The 18,728-nt window shown below is 35.7% G+C and overlaps 3 protein-coding genes across 5 annotated transcripts in view; all 3 read left to right on the top strand.

Annotated features, from left to right (window-relative positions):
* grm2a (glutamate receptor, metabotropic 2a) overlaps positions 1-610 on the top strand; it is a 34,629-nt gene extending 34,019 nt beyond the window's left edge. For all 3 annotated transcript variants that reach the window (XM_043242943.1, XM_043242944.1, XM_043242942.1), the window contains one exon: positions 139-610. In XM_043242943.1, the coding sequence (XP_043098878.1) occupies positions 139-212 (74 nt within the window). In that variant the 3' untranslated portion in view covers positions 213-610. The remainder of the gene's footprint in view (positions 1-138) is intronic.
* A 1,111-nt stretch (positions 611-1,721) lies between these two features.
* On the top strand, positions 1,722-7,279 carry parp3 (poly (ADP-ribose) polymerase family, member 3). Its single transcript, XM_043242971.1, has 11 exons — positions 1,722-1,832; positions 2,496-2,687; positions 2,796-2,921; positions 3,023-3,202; positions 3,292-3,436; positions 3,705-3,925; positions 4,123-4,278; positions 4,717-4,797; positions 5,075-5,252; positions 5,923-6,066; positions 6,194-7,279. Exons 2-11 carry the CDS (start codon positions 2,508-2,510, stop codon positions 6,367-6,369), a joined length of 1,587 nt encoding a protein of 528 aa, XP_043098906.1. The 5' UTR covers positions 1,722-1,832; positions 2,496-2,507; the 3' UTR covers positions 6,370-7,279.
* A 942-nt stretch (positions 7,280-8,221) lies between these two features.
* Positions 8,222-12,127, top strand: gpr61l (G protein-coupled receptor 61-like). Its single transcript, XM_043241340.1, has 2 exons — positions 8,222-8,644; positions 10,381-12,127. Exon 2 carries the CDS (start codon positions 10,470-10,472, stop codon positions 11,754-11,756), a length of 1,287 nt encoding a protein of 428 aa, XP_043097275.1. The 5' UTR covers positions 8,222-8,644; positions 10,381-10,469; the 3' UTR covers positions 11,757-12,127.
* The last annotated feature ends 6,601 nt before the right edge of the window (positions 12,128-18,728 follow it).

Here is an 18,728-nt window from a genome sequence, read left to right as displayed (position 1 = left end):
CCTCGCTCTGATATAAACTAAAATAAATACATAAAAAATACTTCATCCAAATATTTGAAAACTATTGAACAGAGCAATGGTAATATACTGTGATTAGCAGCTTACAGTATCTTTATGTTATTGACATTGTCTTTACAGCCTCGGCCTCCAACATCGTGCCTACAGTATGTAATGGCAGAGAGGTAGTGGACTCAACAACATCCTCACTCTGAGAAACAGGATTCCTGTTTGTTTGCCAAATGCGGTATACAGATAAATCTTATCTTCACTAGTCATGAAATCAAGTGTTTGCTAATGTTGAGGAGGCTATTCGGAATAAAGAATGCCTGTTATGTTGTTCTCAACGTGCCGTGAGTACAATATCCCATTTTGTTTCTCTCTATCTTTCTCTCTCTGACTAGTTAGATAATATCAGTGGGATGCCAGTTTAAACTCTGTATACCCGTTCTTTTTATGGAAACCATAATAAAGTATTGTTTGAGATATGGAGTTAAAATATAGTAAATCTGTTTAAAGTATTATATACAAGATGTTTTTAATGTAGATTTATGGTGGTTCTGGTTTGTGCTTTCTTGTAATTTATGTAAATAAAACGTGTTTTATATGAAAACAAGCTCTCCTTGTTGATTTAAATTGATACTGTCTTGTGGTATTTTACTATATTATATTACATGATATATTATATTTCAATTCCCATCAGTGTACACTAGAGAAACTTACACGCATCAGCTTTAAAGAATTAAATATTTACATACTATAAATGTTCATGGCTCAAAGTAAAGACTTGTACATTATCCCCATCTAGAGGATATAGTTGCTCATTACATAAAATTGGTTGAGGTCAAGTTTATTAATGAAGTAATGATCATGTTAAATGCAAATTTTTTGCACTGTGTAAAAAAATGCATAGAGTGACCTTTTTTATAGTATAGCTGATATGCAAATGCAATAAATGATGCCCCTACTTTAACTGTTTTATAAGGTAATTTAAGTAGCTACCATCTTGGAAGATGAATAAACCGTTATATATTGCACGAAATATTGCAAATACTGCTACTGCACTACATACTTAATGCACATTCAGCAGTCTACTGAAGAATCGTGTCTCATAGACAAAGTATCATATCTATATATCCTTCATCCTTAATAATAACACTGCATCACACTCTGACCCATGGTAAAGAAAATATAAGCGATACACAGTGTTGCACACTCAGTCATCTGTGGTAAAATGTCCAACAGGAAATTGACTTGTCAACCTGATACTTTCATCATTTGTGATGGTTATATGATATCTGTGGTCATTTTGGGCCTCGTTTATAACACCAAGGCCTTCTGTTCAATTGTCCCCCATTGAAGGATTGTTCATTTTAAGACTTACTTTTTAAGTCAACCAGCTTAATACCTTACATTAACTTGATTGGTAATAAACAGTTATGTTATTAAATGCAGTTTTTGCTCTTTAAGATACACCAGACCAAACGATGGCATGTTTAATATAAAAGAAATTCGCTAAAAAAAAAAACAAAAAAACAAAACAAAAACAACAACAACTAATGACAAGCCTAATTAATTGATTGGCATCGAATTGAATTTTAAAATTTTATTCCAACTTCGGTGACACACACGACTGTCATTAGAATGTTAGAAAATTAAAATATGATTTTTTACAGTATTGCTGTAACTGTGGTACTTTGACGTGGTAAAATACTTGCTTCCTGAACGGCCGAGCAACTGTTGTGACGTTGACGTTCACTCGCTCAGAAACGCGGAAGTCAGGCTGCAGACAGTCAGAGTGAATCTGCAAACTTTGACAGCGCAGTCACTAGCCGGTAAGTATTATTTCATATGACCAATAATAAAGTCACCATTCATTTTTAGCGGTCACGTTGCTCTGTAGACTATATGTGACTACAGGTATGTAAAGCTACAGTTGTAGGTGTTCATAGACACTCAGTTTATCGGCTAGCTTTGCGTTAACGACATAGCTCCTGACTCACCGCCATTATTAGCACTTGTGATTTAATATATATATATAGCAGTATATATTTTTTTTCTAGTGAACATATTTGTTAGTTTCCACTGTTGACTAGACACACCCCCGTGGTTTCAACAAATGCATTTTCAATGCAGCCAAACTCTGATAGGCTGCCAGGGAGATCTACGTCACTTACAGTAAACTCCAGCATGTCTGCACATGTCTCAGCAGTGTTGAGTTGATTTATTGTTAGCAATCTTTTGAAATTGATTTAATTTTTTATGTTTGTTGTTTATTAGAAACGGGATTAAAAAAATAATAATATTTGGAATATTTCATTTTAAATTCCCAGTTGCTCATAATAAAAGTTAAGTTTATAACAAAATGGTAAAATGTTTAGTTGTGATATTGTAGTACGGAATTATAGAAAATCTACATTTTTAAAATGTACTTAAATATATAATAGATCAGGACACTAAACATACCAAATATAAATTGTATGATTAATTACGAACAGAGAGGAAAGAGAATGGCACCTAAGAGAAGGGCGACATCAAGCACCAAAGCTGGAGGGAAGAAGGTAAAGGAGGAGCCTGTAGGACCCCCAAAAGACAAGTTCACCTCTGCCAAAGAGGCTCTAAAGGCAACAGTGCCACAGGTGACGGGCACGAGGAACCCAGACAGTCTCTGTCATCTATCAAATGCTGAGGTGAGACTGAACTAGTAATTACATTGCAAATGAACGATGCTAATCCAAAAGGTAATGCAAATTGTTACTTGCCCTGAATCACAGAAAAGTTTTTGTCTAAACATACAGGTTCACGAAGATTACGACTGCATGCTAAACCAAACCAACATTGGAAACAACAACAACAAATTCTATGTCATCCAAGTCTTGGTGTCTGGAAGAAAGTACTATTGTTGGACAAGATGGGGCAGAGTGGTATGTTATTTTCTTCTTTTGTCAATCAAATATATCACAACATGATGTGCAAAAATGCTCTTGTAGCATCTAATGGATGACTCATTTTTGCTGTCTTTCAGGGAGAGTCAGGACAAAACAATTTAGCCGGCCCGTCTACTGCTGATGCAGCCATTAAGAATTTTGAAAAGAAATTCAAAGATAAGACCAAGAATAACTGGAGCGACCGTGAAAACTTTGTGTCATATTCTGGGAAGTACACATTGATAGAAGTAGACGGAGACCAGGATGCAGAAGTGAAGGTATTTAGCCGGTTTGTCTTTGAAACCCTTGATGATTTTTCAAAAGAATAACACATTTGACCATTTCTAATATTTTGTGTTTAATTCAGGTGGACACTGTAGATGGTGGCGATGTGAAGGTGAAAACTGAACAACATGTTCTGCCTTGTACATTGGATGGGGCAACTCAAAGACTCATCCGATTCATATTTGACAACGACATGTTCAAAGAAGCCATGACCAGCATGAACCTGGGTGAGTTTTGAGTTTCTGGTTCTTTTTAATAGCTGAGAAAAATAAGTTTTATTTTTTCAAACTGTATGAAGACTGTAGATTGCTCAGGGATTTGTTTCCCATTTTCCTTGTGTTTCTGAAGGCCACAGGGGAGTTTTGGAAATGTGATTGTGAACATGATGATGTGAATTTTTGAGTCCTGTCTTCCATTTTTTTGAGTCCTATCTGTAACAGTAATAAGATTCATTTTTGTAGAGGAATTTTAATGTGTCGCATATTTCTCTGTCAGATATTAAGAAGATGCCCTTGGGGAAACTCAGCAAGCAGCAGATAGCCAAAGGCTTTGAGGCTTTGGAGCAGATTGAAGCTGCAATACAGAAAGGGGAACGGAACAAGTTAGAAGAACTCACCAACAAATTCTTTACCATAATTCCTCATAACTTTGGCCGAAACAGACCCCCTATCATCTCTGATGATTCTGTCCTTCAGGGCAAGAAGGAGATGCTTTTGGTGAGAATGAAAACAGTTGTACAGAGTTGAAATAGCGCACTTTTACTGTATTACTCAGAGAAGGTTATTTGTCAAATCTTACATAACCCAAAAACGTCTTGGCTACAAAAACACATTGATCTTGCGTGTTAGATGAATGACCAGTGTAAAGTGATTTACCAAAATCTAAATTTCCCTATTATACTTGTACCTTGTAGATTCTTGCAGACATTGAGATTGCCCAGAGTCTTAAAGCTGAATCCGAAAAAGCCAAAGAAGAGATGAAGGACACAGTGCCACATCCAGTTGACCAAAATTACCAGTCTCTGAATTGCAAGCTAAGCCTAATGGATAAGAAGTCAAAGGAATATAAGGTTTGCATGCACAGAAATCTATACAGTTTGAGTCTGCACAGGAAATCCTGGGTTCAAAATCTAATTTAAATCTGGAAATAATAATAATAATAACATTTATGCATTGTGTGTTAGTAGCATAATACTGAAAGGTTTAAAGAAGTTTAATAAGCAAGATAATTAATAATTAAGATTGTTAGACTGTGTTTACTACAGAATATGACTATGAAAAAGCAAATGATTTTACTGAAGGCATGAATACATATTGAACACACTAGCTAACTGTTTCCATCTGCCTATTTTATTTGCATTTTGCAATATCGCATAAATAAACACTGGATGAAAACGGCAAGATGTGTTTAAATGCGCATCAAAAACGTATGCGCTTAGTTGAACGATCTCATTCACACAGAAACTTTATGTTGTATGTATAACTATATATATTTTCTTTCTCCTAAGATTATTGAGAAGTACTTGAATGCCACCGGAAGAAATGGAATCAGTTTGGTGGACGTCTGGGAAGTTGACAGAGATACAGAGGTGAATAGTATTCAGAAATCTATTTAAAGCTTATTAAACTTTTTAAAGTAAACAGTAAAACTGTAACTGTCCAAAAAATCTTAGTTTGAATACTATGAATGGTAATGTTTTTTTCTATTAGAACTCCTTTTGGATGCCTGTTAGATTCCAAATTTCATTTCAAACCAGCAGCAAGCACTGGCCCTCAGTGGGTGTTCTGAATTCTTTTCATTACCAAGTCTTCTTCCCCTAATTAAATCCTCTGTGTGTGCGTGCATGTGCGCATTTGGTTGTGTAGGCTGAACGCTTCAGGGAAAATGATGCATTGGAGAACCGGAAGCTGCTTTGGCACGGAACAAACGTGGCAGTGGTCGCAGCCATTCTGAAGAGCGGCCTTCGCATTATGCCCCATTCTGGTGGACGTGTAGGCAGGGGAATCTATTTTGCCTCTGAAAACATCAAGTCTGCCGGCTATGGTGAGGAGAGGGATTTTTGCATCAGCATAGATATCAAAAGAAAAAGCGATATATATAAACAAATGTAATGTTTAATTAGATGCAACTTGGCAACACATTGGCTCAGATTACCATTACTAATAGGCACTTTTTTATCACAGAATTTTTTTTTTTTTTTTTTTTTTTGTGCGTGCAGGTCAGAGATGGAAAAGGGCTTATTCATAAAAACAATAAGTGTAATACTGATTTAAATTCTTGTTGTTTTTTCTGAGACAAAAATAAGTATTAAAATTATTCCCTGATTTACTAAATTCACCCACTAAAATGTCATTCAGTGTAACTCTTGTCAGGCATATTTACAAGAAAAATGTATTTGTGACAAATGCCGTTCACCCCAAATACTAGTTAGTTGTATTTATTTTAAATGTACCACTATCATTACTCATTAAAAACAATAGCGTTTAATATGCTACCTTATTCTTTTGTGTACTTTAATGTGCAAATCAGAATAAACATGTTGAATGACAATGTAACATTATATAAACCAAATTTTGACATTTTATTCTCCAGAAACTTATTTGAGACTCTTTAATCGAATTTAATGTGCGTTCTATGGATGTAAAATCCCTTTAGTGATTTTTTTTTTTTTAATGCGGATATCTTACTGTTTTTGTCCTGTGCGTGATTTCAGTGTGTCCATCCAACAACATTGGCATCATGTTTCTAAATGAAGTTGCTTTGGGAAAAGAGCACACCATCACGCAGGATGATTGCAGCCTAAGGAAGGCTCCCGCTGGCTTCGACAGCGTAGTTGCACGTGGAAGCCAAGAACCAGGTTTTTACACTTAAAATCATTCCTAAATTCTCTTTTTACGCATGTACAGTATTTTCAATTCTGCATAACATTAGCTTCTTTGCAATGTCTCTAAAGTCTTTTATTTATTTATTTACTTTTTGTTCAGATGCCTCAAAAGATGTCTTCATTGAGTTGGATGGTAAAAAGGTGGCAGTTCCTCAGGGAAAAGCCATAGAACAACAGCAGTACAAGGGAAGTTCATTTTTCAACAGTGAGTACCTCATCTATAAGGAAAGCCAGTGTCGCATCCGGTACCTCCTGGAACTGAAGTTCAGCTATTAGAGCTGATTTGAAAACCTGGAATTGTATAGAGTTATGCATATAGCCACTTGTAAATGTCACTTCTGCTAAGTGGTTTCACTCTCACTTATAAAGCGTTTAGTTATAATCATTATTTTATAATAATTTTCTTATTATTAACATTACTGTTATTTTGTTAAGTTGAATGTTAAATTGTGATTTTTGTGTGGATACAGTTTAGCAATGGTATTTTGATGGTTCCTCTGTTTGAGTCAGAAAGACTAATAAATAGTTCATCTATAAATTACACTTTTATTATATAATGTAAACTTGGTCATTAAAGACAGTATGTTTGCTAATTTTGCCTTCTCCCTGAGAGTTGAATGTCTTCTTATGATTACTTTTCTGTAACTGACAGGTTTTTCATATTAGAAACATAACTGTGAGTCTTTCTTGAAAGTTAATGTTCACCTTTAAATATTTAAAAAAGTTGAATCATTGTTCAACTAGATAAAAATAACAAAGATGAAAAATGCCAATAAGAGTATTTAACAAAATACTTTTGTGATTAAAGCCATTATATTATATATTTTCTATATATTTTCAAATTTCTTTTAGTCGTTTCTCATTCAAGTTAAATTTAGACAAGCTGCTCAAACATTGCTGACAAGCACAGATTATGAAGGATGTATAACACTAAAGTAACTCTTTCTAAACAGTTTTTGGTCAGATATTTCTTTTGATTGTTTTTATTCAGTTATATTGCACTATAAAGACAATATATATTATATTATATAATATATATGCACTATAAGGATATGTCCATATATATATTATATATTTTTTCTCTGATATGTAATGATTATGGTAAGCATTGAAGTTAAGTTGTATTGTAAATGTTAATGTGGGTTAATCTGAACATAATAAATAATAAATGTTATTATATAAATAATTGCACCATTGCACTTTTGTGTTTTCCTCATGACCAGTAGATGTCACTTTTTTAACTGCTTTAAACATTTCTATGCCAACTGTATCTATGCAATCAGTAAACCGGATTTCACAATGGTTTTAGTTAGGTTTTTGTTATATGAATGAATCCTTTGCTGGATGTTATATGAAAATGTATGATCACTCAGTAAATGTTTCTGAGTACAAAGACTTACTGCACAATTCTTTAATCACATTCATCACACATGCCCACTTAATAAAGGCTACAAATAGAATTATAGTATGGCACTGCATTATAGACGTGCCTGCATACTTAACAATTTAAGAGCATATCAATTTAAATGTGCTATTTAGCATTTTGACAAAGATTTCAATTTCAAGTAAGAATACATGAACCAAAATTTTGTAAACCATGTTGTAGAATTTAGAAACTATGTATGTTTACTTCATACTGTATAAATGCATACATTTCCAACCTTCTTTTTAAAAGAAAATCTTTGAAAATATACTGTAACGTGTAATGTTAATGTATAAGAAACTAATTGAAAAATCAATCAAACTGATTTTTTCACGTAGGTCTTGTGGGGTCATAGAATTCACAAAATTAATGAATGAATAAAAATAACTAATAAAAATGAGTTAGGTTCCATGAAGTAATATTAAATAGTATACTGATACATTTATTTTTGTGTGAATGCCAATATATTAAAAAAAATGTAACTAAGACCTTGACTTAGTCACATCCTCACACATTGTAAATAAACAAGTGAAAGAATGAATGCATGGTTTGGTCAAGCTGTAACAGACCATTAAAGTATCTCTTGTTTAGCGGTGTGCAGTAGGACCCAGGGGAAGACTGCCACTCTGGAGGACAGAGGAGTATGTGTCTGTTTGAAAGAGGAAGAAAAAAAATCACAGAGACACAATGTGTGACAGTCACAGCCCTTCACAGGACCGGACACAGTGTGGAAGAGCATCCTGACGGACACAGGCCTAAGTGGTGTGAATACCGATCAACACCACTGGAACTAGGAAGAGCAGGTGGGACCATATCCTTTCTGCTTCACCTGGGTTTTGTTAGATGGAAAGGGCAGCATAGGGACATCTGTATGAACTTTGCTCCTTGGAGCCGGAGCTTTCCTGGATGAAAATACTTTTGAGGGTTCTTGATGCACTTTGGTTATTCTCCACTGAAATCACCTGAGATGGTTGAGCGTTGAAACGCTGGCCTCCTGTGGGACCGCACTGCACATGTTTTAATGTCTGCAGGAGGAAAGTTTCCACACGTGTGAAAAATGTCCAGATGTTCATATCACAATTCTGATTGGAGATTTGTCAAAAAAAGCAAAGACGTCCCTGTTGACAGGTAAGAAAATCACATTGTCTTCTTCCACAGTCTCTTACGAATGTTGGGTGTTGAGGCGGAGTGTGAGGATAATTCAGAAAAGCAGAGAACAATCTGACGCGACAGCAGGTCATTCATTTTAATTCAGTGGAATATGTGTTTTCGGGTTTTCAGTGAAGTGAGAAAAAGTTCATGTGAGGGTCTGTGGGGTGGGGGAGGGGACGGGGTCAGAGCGTAGGGTGGGTGTTTTGAGGGGAGGCCGCTAAACACAATCAGGTGTGACTCATATGACTCCCACTGACAAAAAACAACAGCAGTCATGTCCTCTGACTTTATTGATCCCTGAAGGTCAACAATCCATTTGTGCAAAAAAACATATTATGCTCCTGGTGGGGTGAAAACAATCTGTCAGTTGCCAACAAGGAAGGCAGGATGTTGTTCTGCCCTCATTAGCATATAGAGAGACCTGGTGAGTGGGTCGAAACAAAAATAGGGGTGATTTTCCAGGCTTAAGTAAGAGGAAATTGACACTGGGGTATTGGGAATAATCAGGAACCTTACAGAGGTTGCTGACAATTTTAATAAAATTTATGCACTTTCTTGATATGAGTTGTTTTCCCATATGCATTCAGGACTTATTAACTTTGTATGAGGGAGTTTCCTTTTCATATGCACTCAAGTGTTTAGTGTTTGTAGGTAATAACAACCTCTGTGTTCTGATGATGAATGCATGTTTAGTGTGACATGAGGGGGATTTCTCTCTCTTTCTCACTGAATGATGAGTGATGGAGGCGTTACAAATTTACATAACTAATCATTATGGATATGAGGCAGTCACCAATCCTCTTAATGACCCTTTGCACAGCGAATTATGAAGTAATATTATATTATCCTCTTACGGACTGTGGTTTGCAATGTGCAGTATTTATTTACTTTTTTAAATATTACACAACAGTTTGTCGATATGTCGAGTTTGGATTTACAGCTTACCTAATTGTAGCTTTTATAAGCTAATTTAGTTTTTCTGAAAAAAATACTTTTCTCAAAAATGTGACTTGCAACTATAATCTTTATAAAATATATTAATATATTTATGTATGAATATATGAAAAATTGTGCTCTGATGTTTGTTTATTTAGTGTATTAATAAAATATTTTATTTGCCTTTACACTCATATAATAATTATATTTGTCAGACAGATAACACATTTCGATAGTCCACTTTAGATATTCTACTAACAGTAGATAACTTTGCAACTACATATCAACTAACAGTCATTACACTCTCCGAAAAAAAGGTACAAAACAGCAATACCTTGAGGCAATACCTTTTCAAAAGGTCTGCTTTTGTACCTATTAGGTTACAAACATGTGCCTTCCGAAAAGGTACCACCAGTGACAGCTTTTGTACAATTATTTCTGAAAGTGTAGAGTATTAGTAGACTGTCTGCTTAATAACTTCCAAAACTTTATTTTAATAGGTCCACAACATACAACATTCTATGAGAAACTTTGCAAGTATATGTCAACTTCTACTAATCTTAAACCTATCCTAGCAGTCTGAGAGTTAGTAGATGTGTAGTTGCATGTAGTCAAGTGGACTATCACAATAAAATGTAAGACACATTTTTGTTAAAATACATTACATTATAAATTAATATTTGTACTTCTGTCGACAAATAGACAGATAGACAGACACTATAATTTTATACAGTATTTGTACAATTTTATATATTTTTTTTTTTATTTCTTCTCAGAGATGGTTTCAACACAAATGCTTGACACACTGAAGAAAAAACAACAATTAAGCATGGAGAAGCTTGGTTTCATCTCAAACCCTTAAAGCATGGAGAAAGCCTTGCCCGGTCTGATGCTGGGTCTCCTGACCAATCACACAACTCCAAATGACACGTCCGGCCAGCGGAGCACAACCAAGCCCACCCCTCCCAGCATGGAGGAGGTCATCCACTCCGAATCCCAGATCAAGGATCTTGTTGGGCTGTTTTGCATGGTGACCCTTAACCTGGCAGCCCTATTGGGCAACAGCGGAGTCATGGTGGCCATTGCCCGAGCTCCCCACATGAAAAAATATGTGTTTGTCTGCCATCTTTGCGCAGTGGACCTGCTATGCGCTATATTGCTGATGCCTCTCGGGATAGTATCTAGCTCTCCGTTCTTCAGCACTGTAGCATTTACTGTTTTGGAGTGCCAAGTGTACATCTTTCTAAATGTGTTCCTCATCTGTGCCTCTATTCTTACTGTGACCGCCATCAGTATTGAACGCTACTACTACATTGTCCATCCTATGCGATATGAGGTAAAGATGACTCTAAACCTGGCGCTTGGTGTCATGGTCTTCATTTGGGTCAAATCCATCCTGCTGGCATTGGTTACGCTTCTCGGATGGCCAGCCTATGGGAATCAGAGCTCCATTGCAGCGGCCCATTGCTCTTTACATTGGAGTCACAGCCGCCTCAGGAAGGTTTTTGCTATTCTCTTCAGCGTGCTTTGCTTCTTGGTTCCCGCTGTTGTGATTTTTGCCGTATACTGTAATGTATACAAAGTCGCTCGAACGGCAGCCCGTCAGCACGCACCCCTGCCCACCTGGACTGCCAACCAGGCCAAGCGCCGCTCCGACTCCATTAATAGTCAGACCACTATCATCACCACCACACGCAGCCTCCCCCAGAGATTGTCTCCTGAGAGGGTTTTTGGGGGCGGAAAGGCTGCTATCACCCTGGTCGTCATTGTGGGCCAGTTTCTTATCTGCTGGCTCCCGTACTTCAGCTTCCACCTTCACATGTCCATCACCACTCCGCTTCAGAGCCCAGGGGACATCGAAGAAGCCGTCACGTGGCTAGCATACTCCTCGTTTGCTGTGAATCCCTTCTTCTACGGCCTTCTGAACCGACAGATACGTGAGGAACTGATAAAACTCAGAAAATGTTGCGCGAGTAGACCCGTTGAACTTCGAGCCTCCAGCCACGAAGGTTCTATCCAGGAAAACTTTCTTCAGTTTCTGCAGAGGACCAGCAGCACGGCCGAGACCACCAGGCCTAGTTGTGGCAATTCCAGTCCGAGGAATACTGTGGATCAGGGTGCCAGATTACCTGGCCAGATCCCTGAGGAATGACTAGGAAAATTTATTCCTACTCCCACAAGCCAAAACAGGCCTTATGAAGTGTTGTTTTTAATAAGAAGAGCATTAAATGTTAAATCCATGCAAAATCAGACCTAAATGCTCATCATATTAGTGTAATCTATGAATCCATAATTTGTTGTTATGGTTCCCATAGATTTATTTCAGATACATTGTTCAGTTAACTGAGAATCACTCTCAGTCTGTATTCATTCGTTTCATAATATCAACACTCATACTCAGTAATTACTATTAAGACTCATAATGGTGCCTATTGATGCTGTCATGACACAAATATCAATTATTATTAATGATAATAATATGTACATTATATCAGTGAAAATAATAAAACATATTTCTAGCATTTGAAATGAGCTTTGATGCCTCACTTTGTAGAAGTTTCTGCATTACAAGGGCTATTTCCCTTGGCTTTCTTCGTGTATCTGAGGGAGCTCTGATGTTCGTTACTAATTCCATGTTGCCCTGTAACCATGGAAATGTGATGAGACAGAGACTTGCATAGCAACAGGGCAGCTTTGAGTATCGTCCTAGCAGATTGGCTTAAAAAAAGGGTATCAAGCTAGTTCTTTTTATAAGCTGCACTAAATGGTATTGCCTGATTTAGATCATTAAATGTAGGTAGAAACTACCTATAGTTTAAGATTAAGGCTTTTAATGCAACCTTTGAGAGCGGTATGCTGGAAATTATTACCATGCAATGCAAGTGCGCAGAATGAGATAACATGCTGCAGTTTTATGGTCTTTTGCCTTTTAGTGTACAACTTTAACAAACAGAGGGAAACAATCAGGAGCCAGCTTGTTTGTTCTTAGCAAACAGTGACAATGACCTTTTTACCGGTTCATATTGCAGACTAGATGTTGAATTATGTAACTTCAGTTGTACAGTATATTTACTACATTTTGTATTAAACATAACATAACATTAAGCCATATTCTTGCTGCGGATTACTCAATGGTTCAATACAGGTCTTTCTCGTAAGTGATTCAATAGAGTGACCTGACCTGTCACTTCAAACAATGCGAAAGAGAGTCAGAAACAGAGGGGGAAGGGGAGAGAGAGAGAGAGAGAGAGGCAGGTACATGTGGCATGATTAGGGATTCATAAACTTGAGTGTCCCTGTCATGATCAAAACAAGGCCATGCAAAAATAGAACCTGAAAGGATTTAGACATGTTGAGGTGAAGATTAAAGGAAAATGATTAAAGAGGGGGGAAATCATGGACAGATGATCAGCACCAAACTCCACCCCTCCGCAATAGACACAATAGTAAAGCAATCAGGATGCTGTAAACACTGTATGTACTACAAATGGAAAAATGCTTTAAAAAAAAATTGTAATCTAGATCACACTAAAATGTTACTTCCCCTATTTGTTCTTATATGAAGTTCCATGACCATTCCATCTTTTTTCTGACCTTTAAATTTAAAAGTACTATTATACACCTTTAAAATTTTAATGTAAACATAGCATATGAAATGAGCAATAGAGTTGTGGTGCCCTATCAATTTTTGGGATTTGTAGCATTATTATGCTACAGTTTATTGCATAATAATGTAGCGTTATCATTTCAATTACATAAAACATAAAAACGTGATAATATGTTTTGTTTTGTTTTATTATAAATATTGTATACTGTATTAGTACACAGTAATTAGTCTATTTAATCCTCAGGGACATTTTTAAAATAAACATCAATTTTTTTAAAACACCAAAGCATGAATAGCAGATGTTTGAGCTGACATAACTTAAGCTCTCTTGGTATTTAGCAATAATCAAGCTCTTCTTATTATCTCAGTGTGACTGGGTAGGCCTGGTTTTTAAACACTCAGCAGCAGTCAAAATTGCTATTTGATTCATTCCAGTTGTTTATTTAAATGATTTGTTTAAGCAATGAGGACAGAGAACTGAGATGTCTACTTGTGCCATGTAAAAACTGAAGTTTTGTCTGAAGCTGTTGGTTGAAACCGGGTTTTGGTTGGTGTAAATCTGGAATGGAATGATAACTGCAGCAACATCTGGAGGGGCAGGTGTGAGTGTCAGAACACAGCTCTACGAATCCTGCTGCTGAAATCCACTTAAGCCAGTGGGACGGGAGTTTATTACATCAATTTAGTGGCACAAGAGGGTTTTGAGGTCATGATCTCAGGGTGATTGCCTTTTTGACACCAATGCACCAAGATAATCTGATCTGTCCGTTGTTTTTATGAATAAAGTGAGAAGCAGAGAGTGCTAAACAATTAATTGCAGATAGAGCAGCTTACATATCGATAGCTTGCGATCTAAACATCACACATAATAAAATATTCATTTAAGATCAAATAAAATTCAGTAATACGTGTTAAAATTCAAAATACAATTTTGTGTTTGCTACCTCATTTTGAATACGTGAAAATATTCAGTACTCAAAGGGCTTTCTAAATTCAATTCTGAATGATATATAGACAGCATCGATGGCAGAATAGACTTTCTTTCATTTGTAGTAACCTAAATTTGATGTGACACTAAGCACTTTTTCACGTCAAAAACTGTTTTTATAAAAAACAATACGCACACTCTACGATCAAATCTGTGTGTATGCACACTTTATAAATGAGGCCCCAGATGTTTTCAGGCTGAGCCGTATGGGGAATTAGCCCTGTTACACAACCATTTTAACCTATTCAGTGTGATTATCTGAGTGTCTCAGAAGCATTAAGTCTGAAAGATCTCTGCATCAGAAAAAAATTAACCTCCATATTATGAAGCTACATAATATTGATAAGTCATAGAATTCATGTTTTTTGGGAATATAATTCATCATCTTCTGTCCTTGCACTTATGAGTCTCCGAAAGGACGGACAGGAGATTAACAATGTTCTAGCTCTCAGATGAAAAAATGTCCTCTTGCAGACAGTCAAGGCTGACAGTGGTTATTAATAGGAAGCTGTGGAAGATGATCTCTTAATGGCTGCAAAGGTTGTAGAATGCAGATGTTCTTAAAATCCACAGTGGCCGTTTTCACCATAAGGATGAGGATTTTCCTCGTGAGTTCATAGGGAAAACAAAAATGTACTGTTTTGTTTTTTTATTAGAAATCACTTGTTTAATAACAAACTAAATATTTCAGGTGTCTTCCAGTGAACCCCTCAGCATAGATGCTTCCTTCACTCCCAGACCCAACACAACAAAGTCACCAAACTCCTTAGTTTGTAGGTAGCGACCTTTCATTTCCCTTCTCCTTCACACTTCTTTGCACCTCTTTTTGTTTTTGGTGTCACTGTTAATCTTAATGTGTCTGTCTCCATTCATTGCCCCAGTAATCAACATACAGTAGCTGCGAAAGGTATCACATGATTTACCCAAAACATTAAAATGTACTCACCCTCAGGTCATTCATAGATTAGTTTGTTTATTCATCCAAACAGATGTAGAGAAATGTATTACATAAAAACATTTTATCCATGCAATAAAATTAATATATTGTATTGCATATGAATTAAGCATCCAAATACTTTTCCAGAGCCACTATAAAATATAAAATAGTCAACACACTATTTTTATTACCCATATTTATATACACATTTACCCTTCCAGCTTTCCTTTCTCAGCCATTCTCCCATTTCTTCCGAAGTCAATTAACTGACCTCTACCATGTGCTAAATCTAGTAATTCATTTGTGTATTTTTTCTCAGTTGTCCTCTTAGAAAGTTAATTCAGGCCGTGATGAGAGTATGCAAATATTCCTGCTATGTCCCATCTTGGTGTAAGTGATTTCATCTCTTATTGGGAAGATGCTTTGGGATCTTGTTCTCAGTATGCCCACAGGAAGCTTTTAATACAATCACACAAACGCACACAGACAATCTTCTGTACACAATGGACCAGGGAGCGCCTCTAAAGGACATCTCAATAGACATGAAGATAAGTGAGGAAGAGGAGGTGGTGTCGTCACTCTTTGAGCAGCGTGAAATTAATTCAAATGATACTCCTGGTGTTACAGAGTCGCAAACAAAAGGACAGGATTCATTGCTTACTCACAGTAACACAAAGAGTCTCGTCAAGGACAGGGATCCAAAGGGAATCAACAAGTGTCTTAAGGTGAGTCATACAATCAACAGTGCAGACTAATGGCCTGCTGCCCTTTTTTTCTTGCTATATGTGTACTAAATGAGTGGTTTCTCCAGAACTTTTACTCTGTTTAGACAAAAAGTATGTGTGTGTGTGTGTGTGTGTGTATATATATATATATATATATATATATATATATATATATATATATATATATATATATATATATATATATATATACATACATACATACATATACACACATGAATTTTTGTAAGAGTGTTGGGCAAGTTGTCACGTGTTTTATACTATTGTAAGATAGAAAACAGATAACTCAATTTTGATTAATTGGTTATTAAATCTGTTTTCACAAATGAACTCTTCATATATATATATATATATATATATATATATATATATATATATATATATATATATATATATATATATATATATATACAACTTCAATAATATAATACATGTGCCCCAATACTCTTACAAGAATTAACAATGTTTTTTCCACAAAACATGGTTACTATAGTTAACCATGCTAACCACAGATTTAGTTTTGCCTCACTAACCATGTAGTTTAACCTCTGTGTTTGTACTAAAACTGTGGTACAAATGGTAAAAAAAAAACATGGTTACTATTAAAACCATGGAACCGCAACCATAGAACAACTTGGCTAAATCTGTTATTTATGAAAGTAAGCTATATTTTATCATATTGCATAAATGAAATCTTGCCTAAATGTATTTCAGTGTTGTTGTTTTTTTAATCTGTATGTGTTGAGTTGCTGTTAAATCAGTGGGCGCTGCTACCTTAGTAATGCTACACTGCCCTCTTATGTTAAATACTGGTATTGCAAGATTTGCAAAGAAATACACATGAGTCTTAACGCGTGAATTGTTAAATCACAAAGAAATCTCTTTTTTTGGTTTGTTTTACATATTTGGTTTTACTTTTAAACTAATGAACACACTCAAACACAATCATTCACACATCTGAACTCATTACAGTATATATGTATACATGCCTACAGTCTTATATGACCTGATATATAAATATAGATTGTATGCACTGGAATAAATGATCAAATTTGAAAGCTATTTAATATTTCTGTTACATAATAAATAAATAAATAAATAAATATATATATATATATATATATATTTATTTTTTTATATATTTATATATATTTTTTTCTGTGACTAGAAGTATTTAACACTTTTTCCCAAGGTACATGGTGTATCCTCTTTCCTCTTTTTTCTCTGCCGCCATTTTAAATATTTATATAGCACTTTGGGAGGTTTGCCGTTGGTGTTTGGGACATGATGCTACATCCTAACTGGTATTGTCCATGTATTGTCCATGATGCACGGTAGGAAAAAGTAATAGGTCCCAAGCTAAGGCAACCTAAAAACAGCGTTCCTGACCATGTGTCTACTCAGGTGACCTTTGAGGATGTGATAGCAGAGCCGGCTTCGGTGAGGAGCTTTGATAAGGTGTGGTTGTGGAGTCATGCTCTGTTTGAGGTGTCCAGACTCTGGTCTTACCGCGTCGTTTCTCTGCTGCTCGCGGTGCCAGTGGCGCTGGCTGCAGGCCTCCTCTTTGCTCTCCTCAGCTGTCTACATATTTGGTGAGTCATGTGTGAGTGAACGGTAAATACCAATAAAGCAACAATGTGACACAATCAACCCGCATAACTAGTTATATATTATATTATAACTCTGCATTGCATTAATTATTGTTAACATGACAATAGATGGCCCAAACTCAATAAACAATACTTTTACAGTACTTATTAGTTTTATGTAATTCTAATCTATCCACGTGAGCAGTTGACAAATAAAAACTGAGCTGTGTCCTATCTTCGAGTTATAAATAGCGTGAGAGAGGTTTATTTTCAGCGTTAGAGTTTATGTAAATAAATAAACCATATATATAATAGATTACAGAGTGTGTGATGTTTTTCCCTCTTGAATATGTTATTTTTACACTAGTTACTGTTTTGTTTTGTTTAGTTTTTTTTTACTTTTAAGGCCATGAGTGAGTAACAGAGCCCATGTGAGATCCGTCAAGGTTAGATCATTTAAGGCGTCTGCTATACTTCCCTCTGTGACTTAGCATATACAAAGCCGGTATATTTCCTGTTCATTTTCATTTGAATCATGTGGGCCTGCGGAACATCACATATGATTTGATTTTTGCATGAGCAGTAATTGCCAAGTGCTCTTAAAATGCCATGGTTTGTCAAGTAAATCAATATATTTGCCATAAAGGCTTATCTGACACCAGAGCACAGCCAGGAAAAGGTAGTCAGCTGTGTCAAAAATCTAAAAGAAGACCAGAAAGCTAATGATGACTTATCTGCCTTCTCTCCCCTTTAGGCTGATAGTTCCCAGTGTGCAGATTTTGTTCATTAACCTGCACTGGATAAAGGTGATCTGGCACAATGTGCTGGATATTGCAATCTCACCCTTCTTCAGAAGTTTTGGGAAGTGCTATGGATTCATCAGAATTAGTTTGAAAAATACTGACCACATTTCAGAACAGAAAAAAGCACCTTTAAAGACATTTGGAATGACATCATGTACATCACACACAAGTAAATGATTTTGGACATAGTGAATAAGTAAGGCTAACTTAGATAATAATCGTAATATATATTATATAAATAATAATAGAGGCAGTAATAATAAAATAATGTCTAACAATGCTGAATACTTGTATTTGCCATGTACTTGCTAAAAATAAAATAATGAAATAGCCTAACAATAACTATTTTGAAAAGCATCATATGGTCTTTTTGGCATTTAATTTTTTTAATTTTTATGATAATTGATGATGAAATTGCTAAAACAAAACATTTATGAATATGAGCTAACAACTATTT

Source organism: Puntigrus tetrazona, chromosome 6 (genome assembly GCF_018831695.1).
Source record: "Puntigrus tetrazona isolate hp1 chromosome 6, ASM1883169v1, whole genome shotgun sequence".
NCBI classification, from domain to species: Eukaryota; Metazoa; Chordata; class Actinopteri; order Cypriniformes; family Cyprinidae; genus Puntigrus; species Puntigrus tetrazona.
This window is presented reverse-complemented; position numbering and strand designations above follow the sequence as displayed.